This window comes from Xyrauchen texanus, unplaced genomic scaffold (genome assembly GCF_025860055.1).
Source record: "Xyrauchen texanus isolate HMW12.3.18 unplaced genomic scaffold, RBS_HiC_50CHRs HiC_scaffold_685, whole genome shotgun sequence".
NCBI lineage: Eukaryota > Metazoa > Chordata > Actinopteri > Cypriniformes > Catostomidae > Xyrauchen > Xyrauchen texanus.
This window is the reverse complement of record NW_026266671.1, coordinates 1-25,000: the sequence shown is the minus strand read 5'-3', so window position 1 is coordinate 25,000 and position 25,000 is coordinate 1. Positions and strand designations below refer to the sequence as shown.

Below are 25,000 nucleotides of genomic sequence, written 5' to 3'. Positions count from 1 at the left end.
CTCTACTCTAGACTGTACTTCACTGAGCCATTTTGGAACTTTTGTAATGCAGCACTTCTCATGTTACTGTTGCTTTAGGATGAATTGCATATGTTTTAAGTTAATAAAATTGCCTGCAACATGTATAAATGTAAATCAGCTTTTTCAAGGCCTCTTATATGACTGAATCTTCATCTCATGTGAATGTACATCCTTTTAAATCACATTTGTCATAAGTACTATCCATTATCAGTGATTTTTGTTTTACCTTTAAACACAGACACTTAACAAAAATCAGAATAACTTGCCTTTATATCGATTGTAGAGCTGCTCCAGCTTTTTTCGTTCCACTGAGCTTTTCATGGATTCCTTGTGGTACAAGTCTGGGTTCTGAAAGTAGTTGTCGGTGGCCACTTCTAGTTTCCAGTCATTTTGAGTGAGGCAGTATACGGCGGTCTTCTCCCCGGCTTGCGTGAAGGACATGAACTGCCGTACCTTGTCCTTTTGCGAGGATTTTAGTTTATGCTGCGTGAACACAACCGATATTTCCTCAGACATTAAATCCAACAGACGGAGAAATAAATTCAGCAATGTATATACAGAAAGAGACAAAAACAATCAACAGAATACACAGAGAACATAATGCACACATTCAGACACAAGCAGACAAAAGCTGCCAACAGAAACAATCATAAACAAAGCGTTGACCAAAAAGACCAGACCAGTTTAAAAGGACATTCTACCGGTTATAGCCAAGCTTTGAAATAGTTTGACTGAAGCACAAAGCATGTGAGTACCTATGACAGGCCACTTGTGCCTGGTATGTAATATGAGAAGGCAAGCTCAGGACAGCCAACCATGTTACCAGACAGTTATTTCCATCGATGCACAGTAAGCTGTTTTTAATCAAATATACAATAACTTTTTTTTAACAGGCCTTTACGACAAATTGTACCAGAATACCAATGTGCAAAAAAGTTTCATATTCCACTCAAGACCTGTTTACAGGATATTACAAGCTAGAAAAGAACCAGGCTACTATACGAGGTTGGGTTAAAAGGGCAGGGCTAAAAGTATGACGCTTGACATTTCATGGAGTGGTATGGATGTCATTTAACCCTCCTGTTCTGCTGACATTGACTGCCAAGTTGTTTGGCCTCCTAGAGACCCCCTTGCAATAATAGTGATTTTAAAATGTAAGTAATTTAATTGCATTTATTGATGTTTTATACCTGTGATCCAAAATACTCAAAGTAGTGGTCCTTTTAAACATGTTATCAAGTTTCTTGTTTACATAATCTTGTTTATAATCAGTCTTATAAAATTAAGAAAAGTCGTGAAATTTAACTTGATCCTACTTAAGTGTTTTTGGGCTTTAAAAAGGGGGCTTGGGGGTCTCTAAAACCCAAACAGAACATTAGGGTTAACAGCATGCATGCTTTAATCGAAACCACTGACTATGGCACAGAACAATGTTTATATTCTGATGTATTATGCATCATACGATATGATTCCAGGGCACCATAAAGAAAAATGTACATGCTGAGCTCCCTCAATATCAACAACTGACCTTCCTGCCTAAACAAAACATACACAAATATGATCATTCTTGGTACGACACGCGCAGCCAACAACTCGCACAAGCAGCGGAATATCTAATTGTGGCAGATCTTCTCCGTCGAACACAGAAGCAAAAAAAAACATAGCATTTTTTTTTTATTATTTCTATGTCACCTACCATTTTATCACCCGCTGTTTGGCCAAATTGATACCCAGTCCTCCCATGTACGACTGCGCTTGCGCGTAGGCATCAAGGGAATGCGCTAGAACACCAGCGAGTCTGCGCGGTAAAACGCTTAGATGATGGGAGTTGTAGTATTTAAACGTGTTTTAGGAGTTCATAGGAACATAATGGCCTGTTTCTATATTGAAATCTAACTGCACATGTTAATACAGCGTGATATATTTGAAGACCCAGTACAACTTTTCAGTTCAGCTTTTTTACAAGTAGCCTGAATGAGATGTTCCCAACATTGAAATACTACTAAGAGAAAAAAGTTATGAATACACAAGTAAATACATATTGTAACATCCAAAACAAATTATTGTAAGGAATGGATTCTATTATTATTTATTTTATGGTTCAATGATTAATTTATGATACAACTACTCATCTCAAGTGCAGAATCTACAGGCTCTACAAGCATAATGCAATGCAGGTTATGACCTACTTTTGAGCATGTTCAGCTGACCACTGCACTATGGCTAAACCTTTGAGTTGATAACCCTGTTGGGTATTTAGTGTGAAAAGAGCAAAACCAGCTGACTTAAAACTTGTATTGTGTTCTGGTCATTTTGACATGAAAGACTATCTTTTTCTTAAAACTAATATATATTTTTTTTTTTTACTAATCCAATTGAAATAATATTCCTTGACTTTGTTCACATATTGTGTATGATAACACACACCCAAACTGGACCATTGTTTTTAACTTTTTTTTCTTTCTCTTTGTTACACTTGTTGCGCTCCTGGTCAAATCTAACTGGCCATTGGAAATTAATGGATTAGACCACAAAATACATAAATATAAATGTTCAGGAGCATCCCAATTAGATGAGCACACATGTGGATGTCTTTGCACACACAAAGACCTTGGACATAATCACACGCACACACATTTCCATGTACACTCTTTGAGGAATATATCAAGATCTACTTAACATATAATGTTGTGTTTTGCCTTGTTTGAATCGGGATAGTCGATGCTATAAGTTACAATATGTCATTGTCTGTTTTATGTGAGTTTCAGGAAGTAATGAGGGAAAAATATGACAAAAGCCACTCCTGATTATTGTCATTGGGATTTCATACACGAATACTCACTGCAGTTTGACCGCTGAGTGAAACAAATTTGCTCGATGCATTCTACTAATTGAGTCCTTTCCAAGGATATATAACACATGGCTCATCTTTATTTTTTTGTTTTGTTTTACCAACTCTGAATATAATTGTTGTGATACCAAATTTGCAAATAATGAGAACGAAACTGTTCTTATTTTTTTGCTCATTAAAAATCATTATTGAATAATTGGTAGGATCTGCACCTATTTTGTTCAGATCAAGTGAGTAGATATTAATTTATTATTTAATTATTATTATTATTTTCCTGCAGGGAGTGCCCTCACTGGCCTGGTATAAGCTCAGTTCAAGTAATCCTTCTATCAATAAAAATATATATTTAAAAATATAAATGTTCAAAAAAGTCATAATTACTAAAAAATAAGTTGTTAAAAAGATCTAATGCACAGGGTTGGGGAGTAACAAAATACATGTAATGGGAATAAGTATTTAAAATACAAAATATAAGTAACTGTATTCCATTACAGTTACAATTTAATTCTTTGGTATTTAGAATAGTTACATTCAAAAAATATTTTGATTACTGAAGAGATTACTTTGCATTTTATTGTCATTTGTTTCATTTAATATTTAGTCCTTCCAGATGGAAAACATTTATACATATAAATGATGCGATCCAAAGAGCATTTGAACAGTGGTGAAACATTTTCTTATGATGTGTTACATTCATACGAGCTGACAGAGAAGTAAGTTTGGAGCAGAAGAAATATAAATAAACCTTGTGTAAATTATCAGCTTTTGCTATTTCTAGCCATTTTACATGCACATGTTACCAGGCATGATCATATTGTTTTATCAAACAAATTCATATTGGATCATAATTTATTTTTTCAATAAGTCCTTTGATATTAGGGCAAAAATTTTATTCTTGATAATAATTTTTGTGTTGTTTTCCTGTAAAAATATCTAAAAATCCTTAAAACAAGATCAATTGGATCAATCTCGTTTTAGAAACAACACTGCATAAGATATTTAGGTTTTTCAGAGAATGTTTGTTTAACATGTGTATATTGTCTTACTACTGGCAGAGTTTTTATAGTCAAAACAAGTGAAAAAAATCTACCAGTGTTGAAGTAATCCAAAGTATTTAGAATACGTTACTGACCTTGAGTAATCTAACAGAATGCACTACAAATGACAGTTTCCAGCATGTATTCTGTAATCTGTAGTGGAATACATTTCAAAAGTAACCCTCCCAACCCTTTTAATGCAATATGTTGTGATAATATATGCAATATGAGAGATTTATAAACAACCTTAGTTGGCCTTAGTCATTTTTTACCGGGAACACAAAATATGCTCAAAACAAAAACAGCAAAAGGGTTCAAGTATGTTTCAAATACTTCACTGATTTCTGTATTATTTTTTTATAATTCAGTTCTTTACACCTTTCATGCATGGCTGTATCTTAAATAACATGCTTTTTAAAGTGTTTCAAAAACTTTTGTAAATAAACATAGACACCTACGCAGACCTTCCAGACTCATGTTATGTGCAGTTATTGGTAAGCTGAGACAAACCAATGTGTCTTTCAAAATAATGTTGTATTCATCTTATATATTGGTCTTTTAGGAAATATAATAATCTACCTTCATGATTGTAAATTTTTTTAAACCTGACATCTTCAAATATGCTTTTGCCCACCCAGAAACCTGAGAATGATAGTAACATGAAAATGGTGCTCATCTCAGTTTTGTTATCTTTATTAAACATACAGTGTACGTCCTGTCATGCTTACAGATAGACAGGTTCCAGAATATGAACCCAAAAAAGCAACCTCATGTCATGACACATTTCAACTTATACAGACTATTTGCCTTTTCAGATTCTTAACCTCTAACTGGTTAAGGTATAAGGTGTCTTTTCACAGCCAAGTTAAGCATGTGTTGTTGTCATGATAGAGCATATATTTCATTATTTAGTTTGATATTTAAAAGTGTAACTACATAGCTTCATTAATTTAGCATTTTTATATTCATAATTTAATATTTTAAATATTAATCTCATTACATTGTTCATGCATTTGTATCTGCTGTGTAAATGCATGTATGCCCGCTCTAAGTGGCATTTAACAGTCTGTGTAAATGCATCTAAATAAATACCACTTCAGATGCAGCTTCTGTGCCACCTTTGCATTGTAAAGATGGCTTAAGACATCAGTTACCCACACACAAAAAAAGGCATTTTCAAACTTCTCCTTTCAGTTGATCTATTTTAAGTGTCACTCACTTCTTTTGGCTATAAGCTGAGGTGCTTTTGCATCAAAAAACTCCTCTGTTTTCCATTGCATTTCATTCCTAATTTGTTTGTTTTTTCTGTTTAACTGGTAGGTCATTGCAGTGCCTATAAGAAAAAAGCCTATAAACTAAGAATAAACAATACAATAAGAAATAAGAAAGCCTTTATCTAAGAGTGGTTACTAAACTTGTGAATGCTGCTAACATCGAGCATCTTTCATTTAAAAAAAGTATTTGGCCGTGCTGATCAAAAGTTATTAGGTCTTTGTAAGCATATTTTGTATATGAGCCTTTATTGATTTGTGTTTTCCAGTTTATTATTTACGTTCCATTCTTACGCACACTCCTCCCCCGCACGTAGTGCGGGAGGGGTCCAGTGAAATTAACCAATGAGAAAATCTCGACACGACGCACTGTACAGTACCGTCCAATCAGATTCTAACATGGGCGTGTCTTCTTCGCCACGCTTTTACGACGTCACGCGCATTGCCGTCCAATAGGATTTCTCGTGGCGTAGACACCGCCAAGCTCAGTTTTTCAGAACCAGAGAGGGAGCAATTTCTACTGTCTGCGCTGCTCCTGTTCATTCAGCTGTAGACAGTTGAAGGCGGACGAAAGGACGCGGATGCAATCGACCGTAAGTGAGACCTGGGGGGGTTTCAGCATAAGCTAATATTCTCTGTATCTAAAATACATTAATATATAAAAGAACCGCCAATCATCTGCGATTGTAAATGGAGAGATATTTTGACAAATGTTTTAAGTGTTTACCAGCAGACTCGACGATAACCTCAATGTGGATCGTTATCTGATTATAGATCTGTAATCGTTAGTCCGTTAGCCATCAATCCGGATTAATTGTCATTTATGTGACAGATCGAAATTGACTGTCCCAAAAGGCTTGGTTAGCTAGCAAGCTAACCCTTGTCAAGTGCATCTATCTGTCAGTGCAGTGGGATGGTAAATCCTCACTGATCTTCACAGATTGTTGGCTAATGCACGACTACGACGGCAAGAAACACTGGAGATGTAGTAAAAAATCATTATCTCAATCATGTAGATTCCAGATTGGTCATTTTGAAGCTATTGAGGTGACCTCGATATGAGTGGAAGTTAGCTCACCGGGTTGCTAGCTTTGAACAGCTTTAATCAATTTCCTCCTAAAATATGCTTGAAATTCTTGGCAAAATTAAAACACAGTTGTTAATATTGCATAGCCGTTAAAGGTTTATGAATTATATAATAACTAGTTTAGGTAGTGATAAGGAGCTGTCACTTGAGCTAGCAGGCTAGTAAAGCATCACTGCATGTTGGCTTTGCTTTAGCTTCCATGTAAAATGGCTGCCAGGCATTAAACCTAAACCATTTTTACTTGTTTGATTACTTCTGATCAGTTAGTAAAGGGTTATTACCCATCTTTGAAACAATTTTTAGTAGTCTAAAAGGTAAGTTGTGATGAAGTTAAAAGATTCTGTTCCCCACAGACAGAATAGTGTCAGTTGTTTTACCATGTAAAACGAGATCCGTTTTAATATATCACGTTAAGTTTTACATTATTTAAATTTAAGTGCAAAGGCTCGTGATCAAATATACGCATCATTTTAATCCCTGCCATCGACCACAGCTACCATGCATTTTGTGCATGCTTATAACATCCGCATCCATTTTGGGTTTTATGAATGTGCCATGATCTTCCAGTCAAACAGCACCGAAGTGCATGCACGTTGAAGATGCATCCTGATCATTCATAGCATATGTATTTTTATTATTGACATTATTTGATTTGTCTTTGTTTCCTGTTTGAGATATGGGGTTCAGACCTCCTCTTCCTCTGTCCTCTTGCTAACTGGCTATGCCTACAAAAACAGCACCTAAGAAGGGCTTCTTCAGGATTGTAAGTTCAGAGGAAAGTTTACACACTTCATTTCCTAATGGCCATTAAGTCTGATCCGTTCTCAAAGCGACGCGTGCACATGCATAATTCGTAATCTGGTCTCAATTAGATAAGATGGGCACGTTTTGATCGCATTTAAGGGTTTCGCTACAAAACGTGTTTGAAAGGCAGCTAGCTAACTGGGCTAACACGCTTTATTCTAGTACACACAGGTCCGATTGTGTGCATTGTGCTTGAAGCAAAAATGCAGACTCGTCATAAACTAATAAAACCGATCTAACCGCATAGTTCTGCTTTAAATGTTTACATGCTTATAAAAACGTAGGGAATTGATCCAGTATTAATTATGTAATTAAGGGCCATTTGCTTTTGCAGAAAAAAAGTTACTTAAAACGACATATGGATGATTTTTTTTTAAAGTTTGCACGATGTTTTTTTCTATGCACGCGTGGGACTTTTTCTATTTCAGAGATGGAAAGATACGACTCTTTGTCTGGTAATATAAACTGACGGAGTGCTGCAAGCAAATCGGCGGGCCTCGTTTTCATCAACAGGGGCTGTATCTCAAAACCTAATAAGCTGGCCACCTAGACAGCCTTTTGAGCATCGTTGTCTAGTTACGAAATTTCCTAATGCGCCTGGGTGATTCTACGAAACCTGTCAAGAACATGTAATTTGTCGTATTTAACCCCAAATTAATCCAATTACAATTTTAAGTTGTCTTTTGCGTAAAATTATGCAGTCGACATTTATAACCGTTCAGATCGTTCATGATGCCTAGCACAGTTTACCCCACAGTTATCATTACTTAAACGCCGGACATTACTTCTACTATTCTCATTGTTTTTAATGATGATTCTCAGTACTGTTGCACAGTAATTTTTATTGCATTACATTAAAAAAGATGCATAAACAAGTCTCTGTGTGCCAAGGGAAAAGAGGGTCCGCACACGGGGGCTGCCATGTTAGAATCACATGACCAGCCGAATACTACAAGCTGTCTCAGTAACCATCCTGCTATTTGACACTTTCACTCATTGATTAAAGTAATCATGGCTGACTGTGAATAATACATTTCTACAATGGCATCTGAAACGGAAAACAATTTATTTAAATTTTTGCTGCATCCAAGCCGCTAGGTGTCAGTGTATGCCCAAGATGACACAAATACAAAAGTTACTGAGTGCACCTTTTAATTCCATAATCAGTTTATCACATAAATGCATTTTTACACCCCTGCAGCTATTAAGCATATCATTATACACATTTAAGTTGGGTGTGAATGTTGATGTTTTGGGTGGCATTTGCACACCCGTAACTATGCCACGGGTACAAAGGGAGTAGTACCTTGATGTATTTACTATGTAAATTCTATTTGACTTTTTTTACTTTGTGGAAATGAGAATATAAGCAAAGATATCTTTTTTTTAAAAACAATTTTATATTGAATTGGGATAAAAATGTGCATAACTATTAATTAAATGATGTAACAATGTAAAACATTTCTAAATGCAAAATTTAATTAGATATTTTTCTCATTTGATTTAAGAAAAATAAGACCCATAACGTATCTTGACAGGATTTGTGAGAATAACCCACCTGTGATACACGAAAATCTTGCCTGGGCAGCTTACTAGGTTTTCAGCCTTGTAGCCAAAGCTACATTTTTTGCACTTTTTGCAAGCGCCATTAGTAAAACATGTGCCTTTTGCACGATTGTAAACCTTTGACAATTTGTGGAAAACCTTAGGCCTACTTTAGAGACCAACCAAAGCTGTCAGAACTACAGAAGCTTCTGGTTTTGATTTAAAAAAAAAAATACCCCTCCAGAAATCACTTGTTTCTTTGTAAAAGGTTGTGTGGCCTCTGGTGGTTGCTGCAAATGGATCTTTTGAACAAAGATTTGTGTAGTAACCTTGTTTACAGTCTTCAAGCATCCTCTGGGATTGTGCCAAACAAGTTTTCATTTGTTTCTGTTACAGAGACATTTTGCTGTGGAAATTTGGCTCAGGTTTTTCAGCTAGACCAAGCATTTGCTCCTCAGCCCCAGGAATCATGGCCAAAGATGTGAGTATTCTCAAAGTTTATTAGATGTAATTGAATGAAAATAAAGTGCAAGTCAATGAGTTGATGGTCATGCTGTTCTCCACAGGCTGGTCTGATTGAGGCCAATGGGGAGCTAAAGGTTTTCATTGATCAGAACCTGAGTCCTGGCAAAGGTAAGCAGAGCATTTTGAGTTTCTGAACCGTTCCACAGTTGTCCAGTCGTCTAAATGAATGCAAGCTTTGTTTGTAGTTGTCACTTGGTTTAGCACATTATAAAGTTTATTAAACAGGCTACAATTTGCAAGTTTCCTGCCATCATTGCAAGTGTATGGCATCAGCAGCTATATATGTGAATATAAGCAATGCTCAAGGATGTTTGATCTCACAGTAATGCTTCACAAAGCACCTGCTTGACCTTGTGATACAGTTCTGAATTCTGTGAATACTGCCTCTGCAGGTGTGCTGTCTTTAGTGACTGTGCATCCACAGTCAGTGGCAGTAGGAAAACAGCTGTTGCCAAAAACATTGGGCCCTTCCAACGTGAACATTGCACCACATTTGGTAAGTGTTGCACTGTGTTGTGGCTGATACAATATCTAGAGTGCAAGTAGCCTAATATAACCGCAATATTTACATAAAACAAATAATGGAAAATTGTTTGTACATAACATTTTAAAAATTTGAGTTCTTATTTTCACAGTATTTTCTTATAATGTTCTAAATTGAAAACAGAAAATGTGTTATATATTTTTTGTTACTGTTACTCAAACAAAATTCTGCTTAAGCCCAAAGTATACTTCGGTTTTGACGCGAACACTTAGCATCTGTGTACACAGGCCTTTGGCGGAGATACTGAACTATTTTTCCTGAGGACTTTAGACCCATAAAGATGACTTTATATTCCTTCAAACTTGAGATATACAAATGCAGGTGTTTCCTGAACTCCTCACACACACACATGGTTTTGATGTGTACACTGGCGGTCAAAAGTTTTAAATAATGTACAGATTTTGCTGTTTCTGAATGAAATTGGTATTTTAATTCACTAAAGTGGCATTCAGCCGATTACAAAGTATAGTCAGGACATTACTGATGTAAAAAACAGCATCATCACTATTTGAAAATGTAAATTTCTTTATCAAATCTAGACAGACCCCATTTCCAACAGCCATCACTCCAACACCATATCCTTGAGTAATCATGCTAAATTGATCATTTGGTACTAGAAAATCACTTGCCATTATATCATAACACCGTTGAAAGCTATTTGGTTTGTTAAATGAAGCTTAACTTTATCTTTGTGTTTGTTTTTGAGTTGCCACAGTATGCAATAGACTGGCATGTCTTAAGGCTAATATTTGGTCAAAAATGGCAACAAAAAGAAACCGCTTTCTCTAGAAACTCATCAGTCAATAATTGTTTTGAGAAATGAAGCCCATAACTTTCTTGAAATTGCCAAAAAACCGAAGATTTCATACAAAGTTGGACACTACAGTCTTCAAAGATAAAGGACAACTGGCTCTAACAAGGACAGAAAGAGATGTGGAAGGCCAGATGTACAACTAAACAAGAGGATAAGTACATCAGAGTCTCTAGTTTGAGAAACAGATGCCTCATGTCCCCAGCTGTCGGCTTCATTGAATTCTACCCGCTCAACACCAGTTTCATGTTCAAGAGTAAAGAGAAGACTCAGGGGTGCAGGCCTTATGGGAAGAATTGTAAAGATAAAGCCACTTTTGAAACAGAAAACAAATAGAACATTTAGAGTGGGCAAAGGAACAGACATTGGACAACAGATAATTGTAAAAGAGTGTTATGGATCTTAACCCCATTGAGCTTTTGTGGGATCAGCTAGACTGTAAGGTGCGTGAGAAGTGCCCGACAAGAGAGCCACGTGTTGTGAATTGTCACCTGAGTATCTGGACAAACTGACAGCTAGAATGCCATGGATCTGCAAAGCCATCATTGGTGCATGTGGAGGATGTTTTAATGAGAACACTTTGATTAGTTTCTTATCAATGTCCTGACTATACATTGTGATCAGTTGAATGCCACTGGTGAATACAAGTACCAATTTCTGAGAGCAAAATCTGTACATTATTCCAAACATTTGGCCGCCATTGTACATCCACTTCTGTTGTGTCTACCTTCGTCTCCTGTTGTTTAGCAGCATTACATCTTCTAGCGCTTCTTTGTGACAGCAATGGCTGTTTGGTTGAGAAGATGGTGCCTCTGATAAAACAAAACAAAGACATTTTATAGCAAATACTTAATTAGCGTCAATAGGCTGACAAATATCGCAGTATTATTTAAGACATATCGCCCAGCCCTATTTTAAACCACATATAAATGTGGATTAAATCGGTTTTGTAATTATTTTATTTTCATTTTTTTCTTCCTGGGTGGCCTTCACAAAAACACTACATGAATTTAAACACTACATCGTGCATTTGTCCTTGTTGAACATGTTCACTTTCTTTCAAATAAATATATTAAAGAAAGTTAACTAAGAAATTCTCTTTTTGTTTACTTGTCCTCATGCTATCCCAGATGTGTATGACTTCCTTCTTCTGAGCAAAATGATTTTTAGAAGAATATCTCATCTCTGTAGGTCCATATAATGCAAATAGATAATGACTAAACTATAGATGATAGATGACTAAAACTTTGAAGCTCTAAAAACCACAAAGACAGAAAAGAAATTATTCATTAAGGCACCATTGGTTTTATCCATGTCTTGAAGTTATCCTATCAGTTTTGGCTGAGAACAGACCAAAATATAACTCCTTTTTCATTATAAATCTTGAAATCCGCGTTCTCCTTGGCAAGCTGTATGTAATGATTATGTAATTGTGAAATGATCGGGTCAAGAGACTGCAATGGCAAGGTGTACATTGAAAAAGGAGTTATGTTTTGGTCTGTTTTCACACTGAAGATGTTGATTAATATATTAAAGTCTTATGGATTACTTTTAAGATGCCTCTTTAAAATTTTGGTGACTGTTCACTTAAATTGTATGGACCAATAGAGCTGCGATAGTCTTCTAAAAATCTTTGTGTTCTGCAGAAATCAGTAAGTCATACACATCTGGGATGGCATGAGAGCGAACTAATTATGAGATTTAAATTTTGGGTGAACTATTCCTCTAATAAGCAATTCAATGTAATACCATTAGCTTAATTTACTCTTGCTGTCTGCCGTATTGTCTTCTAAACCCCAGCATCTCTCTATCACAGGTCATTAGCACACCTCAAAGGCCAAGTGGCTCAAATGTGATCCTTATGAACAGCCCACACACACCCAACTCTCAGTTTATCACCCAGAGTCAACCATCAGAAGCCTCTCCATGGTCCTCAGGGTAAGCCTGACTTCAGCAGAATACTTTACCACCTGTAATGACACATTGTGGTCTCTTTCAAACATCGATTCTGTGGAAACGATTGACCTTTTCTCAACGTTTGGAGGGCTTTTGGTGTTTTTTTTATTTTAGTTTTTTTCTCTCTCAAACTTTGACGTACTTTGGAGCGCAAATGGCGTGGATTACTGTACATGAATATGGTAATCATTATGTACCATGGTATTACCATCTGTTACCATAACTGTACCATGTTACAACTACAGTACTGTAGTAAATCGCTACATAATCGCAGTAATTCATTATTTTGGATCAGAGCCATTGTAATATGATAAAAATTTTACAGTAATTTGGTATTGGTTCTCCTTTTCTTTAGAAAGAGGGGTAAGAAAGGGGAGAAGAATGGGAAAGGCCTCCGGCATTTCTCAATGAAGGTTTGTGAGAAGGTCCAGCGAAAGGGCGTCACAACCTACAATGAGGTTGCAGATGAGCTTGTGGCTGAGTTCAGCTCTGGTGATAATCTCATCTCTCCTAATGATGCGGTAAGCCACTTCCTCTGGCCAGACATTGATCCGGAGCATTGTAATTTATGCAGAAGTGCAGCTCATAAATGTCTTTGCATCGTTGCATACCAGAGTTCTCCAGTCTGAACTTGCAGAGCATACACCAATATGGATGGGAGATACGATATTTGTCAATATTTATGCATTTGCTCTGAAACGGCATGTGTTTATTTCAGAATAGATAGTGCTTTAATTGCCCTGTTTGTCACTTTTCAGCATGTGTATGACCAGAAGAACATTCGACGGCGTGTGTATGATGCACTCAATGTGCTGATGGCCATGAACATCATATCCAAAGAGAAAAAGGAGATCAAATGGATTGGCCTGCCCACCAACTCTGCTCAGGAGTGTCAGAACCTTGAGGTGGGTATCTGGTCCAGTATTTCACTGGAAGTTTGGAGATATCCATTTTGACCAAGCATTTTAATAGCGCAACCAGCTTAAACTGAATGCATACTCTATTAAAGGTGGAGAGGCAAAGACGTTTGGAGAGAATCAAACAGAAACAGTCGCAACTCCAAGAACTAATTTTACAGGTAAGAATTCACCCTTTGTTTTGTAAGAATTGTTTTATGATGTTTTGACAAGTGTTTTGAAAGTTAATGCATTGTTTCGTCTACAGCAAATTGCCTTTAAGAACCTTGTACAGCGGAACCGCCAGAGAGAACAACAGAATAAAAGGCCTCCACCTGCCAACTCGGTCATTCACCTGCCATTTATCATCGTTAACACCAGCAAGAAAACTGTCATTGACTGCAGCATCTCTAATGACAAGTATGATCAAAGCCAAACCATTAAATAAACCGTTCACTAACTATAGACTAAATTTCGCATGACTTTAATATCAAACAGTCAACCTGCTCCCCACGTCACACTCGCTTTCTGATTGCCTGTCCTGTATTTCTGGACAGGTTTGAGTACCTCTTCAATTTCGACAGTATGTTTGAGATTCACGATGACATCGAGGTGTTGAAGCGCATGGGCATGGCCTGTGGTCTCGAAGTGGGCAAGTGTTCTGCTGAGGACCTGAAGACTGCCAGGAGCTTGGTGCCCAAAGCACTGGAGCCCTATGTCACCGGTTAGTGCCATACAAAATCGCCATTGCAAAGTTTTAGTAATTACATATAAATCACTCGACATAATTGCCATCAGCTTAGGTTAAAGAATTAGTTCAAACATAATTTTGGTTGAAATATAAAACACAAATGAAGATATTTTCATAGATGAATGATGTTTAAATTAGGGTTGTCAATCGATAACATTTTTTTAATCGAATTAATTACATGGTGTCCCGATTAATTAATCGCATATACAAATATTTGCTGAGAAAGCCACTCGTATAACAATAATTCAATATATATATAATGATTATACATATTTATATCAATATATAATTATACTTGGTTATCTTTATTAAAAAAAAATAAAAAAAATAAATATATATAATATATATATATATAATATGAAGTGTTTTCTTCACTGTATAAACTGTGCGTTGCTCATACAGCTGGAATTTCACTTACCGCCCTCTGGAGTGAACAGGTGGTACTACAAGCTTTCATTTCACAGGAATCTTCCTTTTTATGGTCCGTGGGCATGCGATTGTTAATTTTTTTTTTAACGCGTTATATTTTGTAAAATGAATCGCACTGAATTAACGCGTTAAATCAACAGCCCTAATTTAAATCCATACAGTATGTGCTTTTTAGAGCTTGAACATTTTGGATCAATTGACACAAGGCAGCACATACCTGCTTGTTTTGACAAAAAGCAGAGAATAAAGGCCAAATTATACTTCTGCATCAAACCTACGCCGTAGGCTATGGTGTTTACTGCATCACCTGTGCTGTAGCCTGATATCCACCTCTCCAAACATTTTACTATATGTTGTGTAAACGCAGACCCCAGTAGGTGTAATTGATCCACTTTGATACCAGAGTCCATCTTTTTAAGATCTATGCATCGTATCTCATTCTATTTGGGCTCTTTTTAATCAGGAGCATCTGCTGTTTTTTATATCTGCTTGATGTTTTATGAAGTTTCAAGTGTAAACGTGACAGACGCATTTTTTTATAACTTATAAACTGTATGCTTTCTTCTCAGGACTTTTACTGAATAGATATTTGGTATGTGAGTGAAAAAATATTTGTTGTATTCTACACAAGACCTTTTTGATCTGTATGATGTTTTGACCGTATGTTTGACCGTATACTGTACAGTCAGTAATATTTAATAAGTTATGAAAATGGAACACTTCTAATTTGTCCAGCTTTAAAATGTAACCCATTTTTTGTTGAAGCAATTTATTCATTAATGGCAGACAATAAAAAAAATATGTACCTAAATCTCAACATGTTCACATACTTTGCTGAATTAGTTTTAATGCTATAATAATTTAATAAATACTTGAACAAATCCATAAATTACATTGCTTTTGTTTACATGCTTTTATTTACGAAATGTATACATATTTCAGAGATGAAGGCATTTTTTTATCAATATACTAGCACTTTGTCTGTTTACTCGCAGAACGACTCACTAACACAGAACTATAAATGCAAACCACCGTGTTGGCCACTACGTCCTTAAAGTCACATGAAATCACTGGTCTGTTATGTTGTCGATTTGCCATTTTTATATGAGCTATGTTTAGATAGTTATCAGCATATTATTGTGCATGTAAACATGCTGTTGCCTGGGAGAGGTTGATTGCTAGATGCAGCAGTTAGGTTAACTTGCTGCTGTTTTTTTTGCTGCTTTTTTTCCTCAAACTTGCACAGAGGGTTTATGTCAGAATAAATCATTTCTGTATTTTAGGGCTGGGCGATAAAACGATAAATATGGATATTGTATTAGTGATAAAAAACTCTACGATATCGACAATAAGCTTTTGAGAAATATTTGATATTTAGCCTGTGTTCTACATCTAGACATGCGTGTTGCTAAAAACACTAGCAGTTTGGCTTTCTTGTCTTATGTTTCCACTGGCGCGTGGTGAGCGAATGTGAGCGAGCGCTTTCAATTCCATCCTATGGAAGCCGGTCGTCAAGCTCGCTGAGTTGGATTTTAAAATTGACAGAAGCGCGGGGCAAGCGATTCCCTAGTGTTGGGAATAGCTTTGTGCGGATTTCTTCAGAATCAGTGGAAACGCAGGCTCAGACTGTATGAAGTTGCTATTGCCCCCGCTACGCAGGTCACAACGTTCCGGACCCCAAATTGATTCCATGTTGACTTCAAGATATCATGATGATGATTACGCCCTCTTATCGTATCTAGTGAGCAACGCGACAAAACAACAGTGCCGGTTACATCATATCGGATCTTTCTGCAATGTATTCTTGAATATTTTTCTCTAGCACTGAAACACGCTTCACTGATGCCCTGTCCCGGGCTGCACCCGCATCCTCTTTTCACCACATGTGTGTAAAATTGAGGTGCGTGTTTCCAGAGCGCCTTCAGACCATAATGTTTTTTCTTTCTAAATTTTAGTTTTATTAATCAGCATGTTCCAAGCCTTTAATAATAAACAAATAGATTTCTGTTCTAATTTTGTAAAATTATTCAGATTTCCTCATCTCTGACAAGGATGAAAGACAAAACATTTACTAGTTTTTAGTCTAGTCTTTCTCATTTTAATGAAAATAGAAAAATGGTCCATTTAGACTTATACATTTTCAAAAGTTTCTCTCTGGAGATACCTCTGAACCCCCATGCAGTATCATTCCTCAGTCACAAGGGCTTCTATGCCATACTTGGATATCTGTTTGAGATATATATATATATATATATCTGTCATTATGATTCAAAATGAACAGATCATCTTATAACATTCATATCCAACAATTGATTTATTTAAATATTGTAATATTTTCATTGAAGATCCCTCAGACACCACTGCATTGGCGGTGTCTGGGCCCCCAATGCAGTTTCGTAAAGACTATTCAGACTTTTTAGGATTTTGTTTTCTCTTCAAAATTAAAAATAAATTGGCAAATGTGATTCAATATAGTGATAAATATCGATATCGAATGATATGAAAAAGAATATCGTGATAAAGTTTTTTGCCATATCGCCCAGCCCTACTGTATTTATATTTTGTTGGATACAGATGATTTGAAATAGTGTACTGAACGAACTGAAAACGCTTGCTTTATATTTTGCATACAGAGATGGCACAGGGGCCCATCAGTAGTGTCTACATGACAGGGGCGCCATCTGCTAACGGAGGCCGCTATCATATTGGAAGGTGAGTTTCTGTTGCACATTTTTGGGTTTTTCATTAATGAAATGGGTACAAAGAGCTATTAAATCAAGTTAGATGATGATAGTTCTCATATATACCTGCATAATACACCAACCACTGTCCATTGTTTGACCATGTCATGTTAGCTGGGTCATTTTGACATTCCTAAGTGATTATCCGAAGGCTAGTTGAGTTGAAATGAAAGTATGAGTGAATGTTTCAGTAAGGTGTTGCACCTTAAAATGAAGCTCTTCTTTTAAGTTTTGTTGATATTTCTTAACTTTTGATTTGTCTTAATTTTAATGTTGGGAAATTCCATTGTTATAATCTCTTGAGGTTCATATTTTACAAACTGAAGGTTTACTGGTCTGGGTTTTGTATTTAAGGGAATAATTTATCAGAAACTCAATATTGTTCCAATCTTGTATAATCTCTCTTTATTGCAACACAAAAGGAGATGTTAGGCTCTGTTTCATAGAGTGATCGTGAATGGAGACTGACACATTCAAGCTCCAAAAATTGCGTAGTGTCATAAAAGTAGTCACCACTTATGTGATATATTCCAAGTCTTAAGACATATATAGTTGCTTTCTACTGAGCCTTTTTCTACTATTTTTTTTTTTCTGAAATCTTTTCACGTTCCCTTGCAATTGTTTGCATTCCCTAGTAATAAGTTTTGTGTGCCGTTAAAAAAAACATTGTTACTACATGGTTACTTGTTTATAGTTTTGTGTTCCCTTTGAATAAAATCTATGGTTTTACTATAGTTGTACCTTTAGACTATAGGAGCCGCAGTATTTGGTAGAAACCATGGTTTTACAGTTGTATTATTGTAGTAACTATGAGAAGTAACCATAGTTTTTGGTGGAAACCATGGTTTTAAAGTGGTTTTGAACTGGAAAATCAAATTAACATGATATCTTGACATATAAGAGTTCATAGGACTATAAAAACATGCTGTAAATTTTAGAACTGAAAACTTCTTCATTAGTTCATAAAAGGCTTTATTGAAACCAAGGTACCAAAATGACTAGTTTTCTACTTCCTCCTCACTATTACGTCATAGTGAGGTATTACATCAGCACAGGTCGGCCTCTGAATATACAGATCAACGCCTACTTTATCAATGACACTGCTTAGGCCTGCCCACCGGTCTTGCCGTTAGAGAAGAGCAGTGAAATTATTTATGGAGCAACAGGTGTCATGATGGCCATGAAGATGTCAAGATGTTGTGCAGTGCCAGCTTGTGGGAAACTAGATCTCTTGCATTTGCTTCGCAAGGATCCCAAAATGAAGAAAGAGTGGCTGACGTTTATTTTAGTCCCGAATCACGTCGGTCAGAACGTGTTTGTTTGCTCGCTTCAGTTTACCGATGATTCTTTCACAAACAAGACACCGTTAGAAGCAGGCTTTGCAGAGAGACTTAAATTAAAAGTTGATGAAATGAAACTATGTTGGACCCGACAGTGATGTCACAACAAACAAGTTTGAGTATCCATGTTAATTGTTTCGCTTCATATGTTACAGGCTGTTAGATGTGTACTGATTATTTGATTTGATCCTAGTGATTTTAGATGCTCTTGTATTAGTTTTAATGCACAGGGATCTCTAAGCGGCATATATGTTTTTGATCTGTTGGCATGATGGCACAATTGCCACAGATGCACCTAAAGAGCATTGATATCAGTATATTTAGTATATATGAAAACATGACTTTCGTTGTAATGAACAACATATGCATTTGTCACAACACTGAATATATGATGAAAGATGATTACAGAAAATGACGAACGACAAACACCGGTGAATGTGACCTGTATACGTTTACATGTTGCACAGCAAGTGTATCCTTTCACAGTTGTTAATGGGATAGCACCATGTATTTACTCTTTATTTTGTACAGTCATGCGTTACTCAGCATTTGTAAAACACGGAAATGTTTCACCGTTGGAAAATACCCCTACTATGTAACAAGATACACACCGTTGTGTTGCGTCTTGGTTTAAACAAGAATAAAAGTAATCCCTATTACACTAATAGACAGGTAAATTACAGTGATTACTTACCACGCTGTCACAGACTGCAGTATCCGTGGTGTTTGTGGAGGGGGTTAATTTTCTTCAAATTCAGGATCAGACTCTGGCTCAAACGTGTATGGATGAATTTCTCCGGTTGTAATTTTAACCATACGAAATTTTCAAAACAACCCCACACATGCGTAATGTTACCCAATCACAGCAATGGGCATTTACACTGAAGTCTTTAAGAACACATTACCCAAAAATGGAGCATTTAAATCAGAGGCACAAAAACTGGATAGAAAATGACCAATTATTCCTAAATAATGGCTAATTGTAATGAAAAAAATCACACTAACATTATAAGTGGACCTCAAGCAACATTATAAAATAAAAATCCAATTCATGACACCTTTAAAACACTATACTGCATAAATAACCATTGTTTTACTATAGATTAATCTTGTGGTTACTAATGTTTTACTACAAATACCATATTTTATCCATGGCATTTGTTCTTAAACCATAGTAAGTATAAAATTATGTTTTCATTTTCCTGTATTATCACAATAGTTTCGCTACAAAAATCATGGAGAAAATACGAATACTGAAGTAAAATTATGGTAGATTTTGCGAGGGCACGCAAAAATTATTGCAAAGGCAAGCAAAACTATTTCAGAAGATCAAAATCCCATCCTGTCCTCTAAGAGGCTTGACAGAATCTGTCCCCATTCACTTTCATTGTATGGAGAGGTTGACCGATATATCGGTTTTACTGATTCATCTGTGCCAGTCTTTGCTTTTTTCTTCTTTTTTTTTTTTTTTTTTTGATTCCTCAGTGTTGCTCTGTGGACAAAACCCTTCATCTAGTGTATATATATATGCTACAAAAAGCTCAAGTTTGTAAGTTTTGACAGAATTGTAACACAGCCAAGACTCTGTGACCATCCCTGTTCATGGACTAATTCGCTTTAAAAAAAAAAAAAAGAGGCATGACTATTGAAAAGCGATCGCTGATGATTTACTATTGATGAATGATGACCTACTGTTAATTACTGCTCATACAGTATTTATTATCCCTTATAACAATTTTTGGTGTAATAAAGACTAGATTAATGTAAGAGTTCATGATTGTGTTTGTGCGCATACATTTCAAAATAAGAGTCCCTGTTGTATTCAGGGTTCGTTTATAATGTAACATCTAGGAACTTTCTTATTTTGGACTCTTGCAGCCTCTGTCTGTGCACTTAACAGTAAAGAAAGACTAAGAAACCTTTTTAACATGTAATAAACCAATTTTAAAAACTATTGGCCAATTAATCCGTTATTTGCCTTTTCCAACACCTTAGTTATCGGTATCTGCAAAATCCACAGTCGGTCAACCTGTAATTGTGTGGATCGAGCGACAAGAGCTTTTCCTTTGGTGTTCCATGGGTGAAAAAAAAAAAAATCATACAGGTTTGGAAAACGCATGGGGGTGAGAAAATGTTGACAGAATATTCATTTTTGGGTAAACTGTTCCTTCAAGGGAGTTAATGGTCTGTGTCCAGCATGATTAAATATTGAAGAAGGGCTTTACATGTGTCAACATGATCCTTCTCTGATTCTACTTTTTCATCCTCCTTTCTCCTCCCATTTCCTTGACAGCGACGGGGGGGCAGATGGCACAATGGCCTCTAGTTCTAATGACTCTCACTACAGTGGCTCTCGGGTCGAGACCCCTGTCTCCTACATGGGTGAGGATGACGATGACGATGAAGAATTTGACGAAAACGACGACGAAGACTAAGCCGGTCCATCGTGCAAGTTCTTCCAGCTGCCATGTCCAGGAGGATTGATCAACCAAACTTCCTGTTACTCTTCTGCAACTTGCAGTTTATTTCCTGCTGGATAGCATAGTTTTCAGCTGAAGGACTTTGCTGAAGTTAAGAGGCAACACTCTTGGCCCTGTTGTAGCACTCCGGCTGGACGTTATCTGCTCTGAAACCTTCCCTCCTGAAGAAAAGCCCTCTTGCATACAGTTGTGTGCTGTTGGAAAATGTTATGTGATCTCTGTGTGAAATAGTTCTCTTTGTTTGAATGATGAGTTTGTTTTTGAACATGCTGGCTTGATTTGCAATCTGATGATTCGGGATGGCTTCTGCCTTGCAGACTTGTGAATCGAAGAACCTACAAAGCTGGCTGCTATTTTTTGCCCCATAGGGGGCAGGTTTTTGGATGTGTGGTCTCTTTTTGAATGCTGACCTGATGATTTCTTGCAGGCTTTTTTTGTAGAATCTCCTCCCATGTGTGTTTGGCTCCTCAGCGTTCTGCAGAGCACTGCCTTTTTGGAGGACTCTGAGAAGTCAGTCTTTTTGTTTGTTTCTTCTCTTTTGATTTTGGAGCTTCGTAGGCCATCTTGTCCTAGAGACACCGGAGGACATCAGAGAAACTTTCAGTACCTTAGGAAAATGAAATGCTTAATCACATGATCTCAAATCTTCTGAAGAATAGTTTCTAGTGTCCTCTCCACGTCAGTAATATCTTGGAGCGTGTAAGATTATTGTTATGTATTAAAAAGAAATGGACTTTAGGTCTCTCTGGAGTTCCCTTTGAAAATGTCCTTAAAAAAAAAAAAAACTGAATCCTTGTACTGACTCCTCGAAGTATCTTTTCTGTAATCTAATATAAGTTTCAAATTTAAATATATAGAATGTTTTAAGAACTCAATTTTGGTGTGTTTATTTGCGACACTAATGTAATACTACTCATTTCAATAAACTTTATTTTATATATTTGCCTTGTTTGACTAGATTTGCATTCGGGCAGGAGATATGTTACAGAAGTGTCCATTGTGACTTGCTATATTCCATCTAACACCGTCTTAAAACAGGATTTATTTGGACATCTAGAAATTGTTACATCTCATGACCATTTAAGGGAACTGTAAAAAGGTGATTAAAATTTAGAAGAAAATAAATAGAGAGAGAAATAGTGATCAGATACACCGTTTGTCCCATGGTCATGGACAACCTAAAACTATCAGGGAATGTTAAAGTTGTACTTGTTAGTCCTGGAGGAATCATGGAAATCATTAACATTTTAAAAGTCAATGTAATATTTATTTTGCTCTGCTGTAAAATAGTTTATTAACGAGATAATGCACTTGGTGCAATATTCCCCCACTGAACTGCATGCAAATCTCTGAACATTTTATATTGTCATATAAGAGATATTTTATTTGTTCGTCAATGATGTAAACAAGCCTGATCTCTTCCAGGCATGTTCCCTTGTGCAAAAGGTTGCAGTAGACTTGAGCTGTTTGATAGGGAAACCGTACAATTATTAGAGACCAAGATGGGAACCAATATTTCAGTTTTGATACTCCATGAAGCTGATTTGTTGTAATGATGAAATTTTCAAATGAGGATTTTTTTCTTTACCTTTTTTCCCCCGGGCGGCAACATTTATACAATGAACGTTAAGTATTGTTTTAGTATTGTTGGTTTTAATTAGTACATGAGCACAGTTTTGTTATTGTACATCCCAAACTGTCCACAATGTTATACACATGAATAGGTTGTCTGCAAATTTAGAGAATGGTATAAATGAAATTTGTGAATTCTAGTCATCACAACACTTTTTTTTCTTTCCAACCCAGAATCAACCCCCTCTCTCTTCTTGCATTTCTTTTTTTTTTTTTTACGCTGTTTTTAAAATCTGTAAACAAACTGTCTCATCCCCTGAGTGACCTTCCCCATGGATTTGTCTGTTTCAAAGCTACACTATCCCTGAGGCTGGATCTGCCTTGTTAAAATATTTTTCAGTAAAGTATTCATTGCAGGTGGTTGTACTAGTTTAAGTAGAGAAATAAAACATTTTGCATAAACCATGTTGCAAAAATTGGTTTAATAATAACAATATAAATGCTTGCTTACACTGTACATTTGACATTTTAATGTCAATATTGTTTTTATGTCATTTAAAATAAGTTTTCAAAAGTTATTAAACTTGAAAAATTAATACATGTGGGATTCTGTGTTAGGAATGGTACAGCCCTGCAGTAATTTTACATCATTACATGTAATTCTGCACCCTGACCCACAGTTAGAGCACTTTCCAATCAGTTATGGGTTGGCTGGACCCATTTAATGGACAAACATGTAGCCGTGTACGTTTTTACGATTTTATGTTGTAGGTTCTTTCTCCTCGTCCCTCGTTTGCACTCAGTTCCTTGCTGTGGCTTGGTAGATCCTTACCTCCTCTTGCGGGATGTCTTCCAACAATGTGGTGTTAAAGATGTTTTTGAAATTTTCAATGAAACGCAGGTCAGACTCAAATCGCACCTATTGGAAATTGAACGTTGACAGACAACAGGTATTATACACTACCAGTCAAAAGTTTGGACTCACCTACTCATTCTTTAAGCATAGGCCTTAGATCAAAAGGGTTTTAAATTCATGAGAAGCCTAAACTTAGTCAAGGACCATGGCCAGCAAACATGCACATGATGAACAAAGTAAAAAAAATAATAATAAAAAGCTTTTTCTGTGTTGTCCTAACTTTGTAATCATGTCATTCTGGTTCTGTTCACTCGCTCACTTTGATTTTTATTTAATTCCACTAGATGGCAAAAGTTACTTGGAAAAAGTTCATCACAATATACAGATCTGAAATGTAGGTGGCACTCAAACACATTTCACAGATGTGCTTGCCCATAGACATTGTTACACTTTCAGTTCATGCACCCCCCTCAATGTTTAATTGAATATCTCTGCCTCTGATAGCCCATTTCCACCAAAATTGTGATGGTTATTGTGCCATGCCTGTGCTCTGCTGGTTCACAGCCGGGGCAATCTAGAGCTGAAGGAGAGAGATTCACTAAACTGTGAATGTAGCCCCCCCAAACTTTAGTGTGCACTGTCCACATATGGACACTGAATCTGACCTTGTTTGCCCATATTATGGTGGTGCTTGGCTTGCAGAAGTATTGCATGGTGTTCAATAGATCGTCTACAAATTTGTGATGATAAACCACCTCGGCACACAGCACATAGTCGTAATGGTAGACAGGGCTGGGAAAGTTGCGTTTCACATCCTGACCCCACGCCAGAGCTGCAACCTGAGGTGTGTACCTGCAGCGGCCCCTTGTGTTGCGGGAAAGGTTAAATTTCAGGTTGTTCAGAACATCAGGCAGATCTGTGGCTGTTACCCAGGCACCTTGATGTTACATAGGACGGAAAGACCATCATACAATCTATAGATAAGTGCACATTTATCAGCGAGAATAAGTCAAATAAGTAATTACTGGAGAAGTAAATATAAAATCTAAATTTACTAATTTTAATGCACAACTCATCAGTACATGTAATCCCAAATATAATGTAATCTCTCATCAAAATGTAGTAACTTACTCTGCCTTCCTTTTTGGCTGATGTCATCCTTTTTACATATCAAACTACTCCTGTGTGCAACTCCTGCTTTTCACAATCCAGTCAATTCCCAATGGCAACTACTAAGTCCCATCTTACATTTTATCTTGTTGAATATTCTTTTTTTTTCTTGAAAATGCACCACTTTAACGAAAGTTATTTGTTGTGAAAGGCATTGCATGTTGACTTTAAAATAAACATTGTTAGCGATCGTTAGATCTGCCCTCAACAGATATTAACACTTCTATTCAACAATCCTTCTACTGTTTCTCACAATTTATGACTCTTGGTTTAAGTGTGAAGAGTTGGTTTTCAGCCTTTACATCCAATTGTG

General features: G+C 36.4%; 2 protein-coding genes across 3 annotated transcripts; one reads left to right on the top strand and one right to left on the bottom strand.

Annotated features, from left to right (window-relative positions):
• Positions 1 to 5,688: 5,688 nt before the first annotated feature.
• Positions 5,689 to 23,075, top strand: LOC127642548 (transcription factor Dp-1-like). 2 transcript variants are annotated; one of them, XM_052125180.1, is made up of 12 exons: positions 5,689 to 5,773; positions 9,013 to 9,097; positions 9,183 to 9,249; positions 9,534 to 9,637; positions 12,313 to 12,434; positions 12,808 to 12,973; positions 13,211 to 13,357; positions 13,462 to 13,530; positions 13,617 to 13,768; positions 13,906 to 14,072; positions 17,162 to 17,240; positions 20,903 to 23,075. In XM_052125180.1, the coding sequence occupies exons 2-12, from the start codon at positions 9,086 to 9,088 to the stop codon at positions 21,042 to 21,044; spliced, it is 1,227 nt and encodes a 408-aa protein (XP_051981140.1). In that variant the 5' UTR covers positions 5,689 to 5,773; positions 9,013 to 9,085; the 3' UTR covers positions 21,045 to 23,075. The 2 variants fall into 2 exon arrangements, with proteins under 2 accessions (XP_051981140.1, XP_051981141.1); XM_052125181.1 differs by lacking the exon at positions 5,689 to 5,773 and adding an exon at positions 6,965 to 7,030.
• A 385-nt stretch (positions 23,076 to 23,460) lies between these two features.
• Positions 23,461 to 24,454, bottom strand: LOC127642547 (protein-lysine methyltransferase METTL21C-like; the record flags this gene model as incomplete). The annotated part of the gene is made up of 2 exons (XM_052125179.1): positions 23,461 to 23,580; positions 24,183 to 24,454. Coding segments are annotated over 2 exons (392 nt in total), but the record flags the coding sequence as incomplete, so codon positions are not given.
• Between the last annotated feature and the right edge of the window lie 546 nt (positions 24,455 to 25,000).

What these genes read in the sequence shown, in the direction of transcription:
- LOC127642548 (XM_052125180.1), top strand. An exon ending in GAACCTGAGTCCTGGCAAAG is followed by an intron (nt 9,250 to 9,533) that starts GTAAGCAGAGCA and finishes CTGCCTCTGCAG; the next exon opens with GTGTGCTGTCTTTAGTGACT. An exon ending in TCCAAGAACTAATTTTACAG is followed by an intron (nt 13,531 to 13,616) that starts GTAAGAATTCAC and finishes TTTCGTCTACAG; the next exon opens with CAAATTGCCTTTAAGAACCT.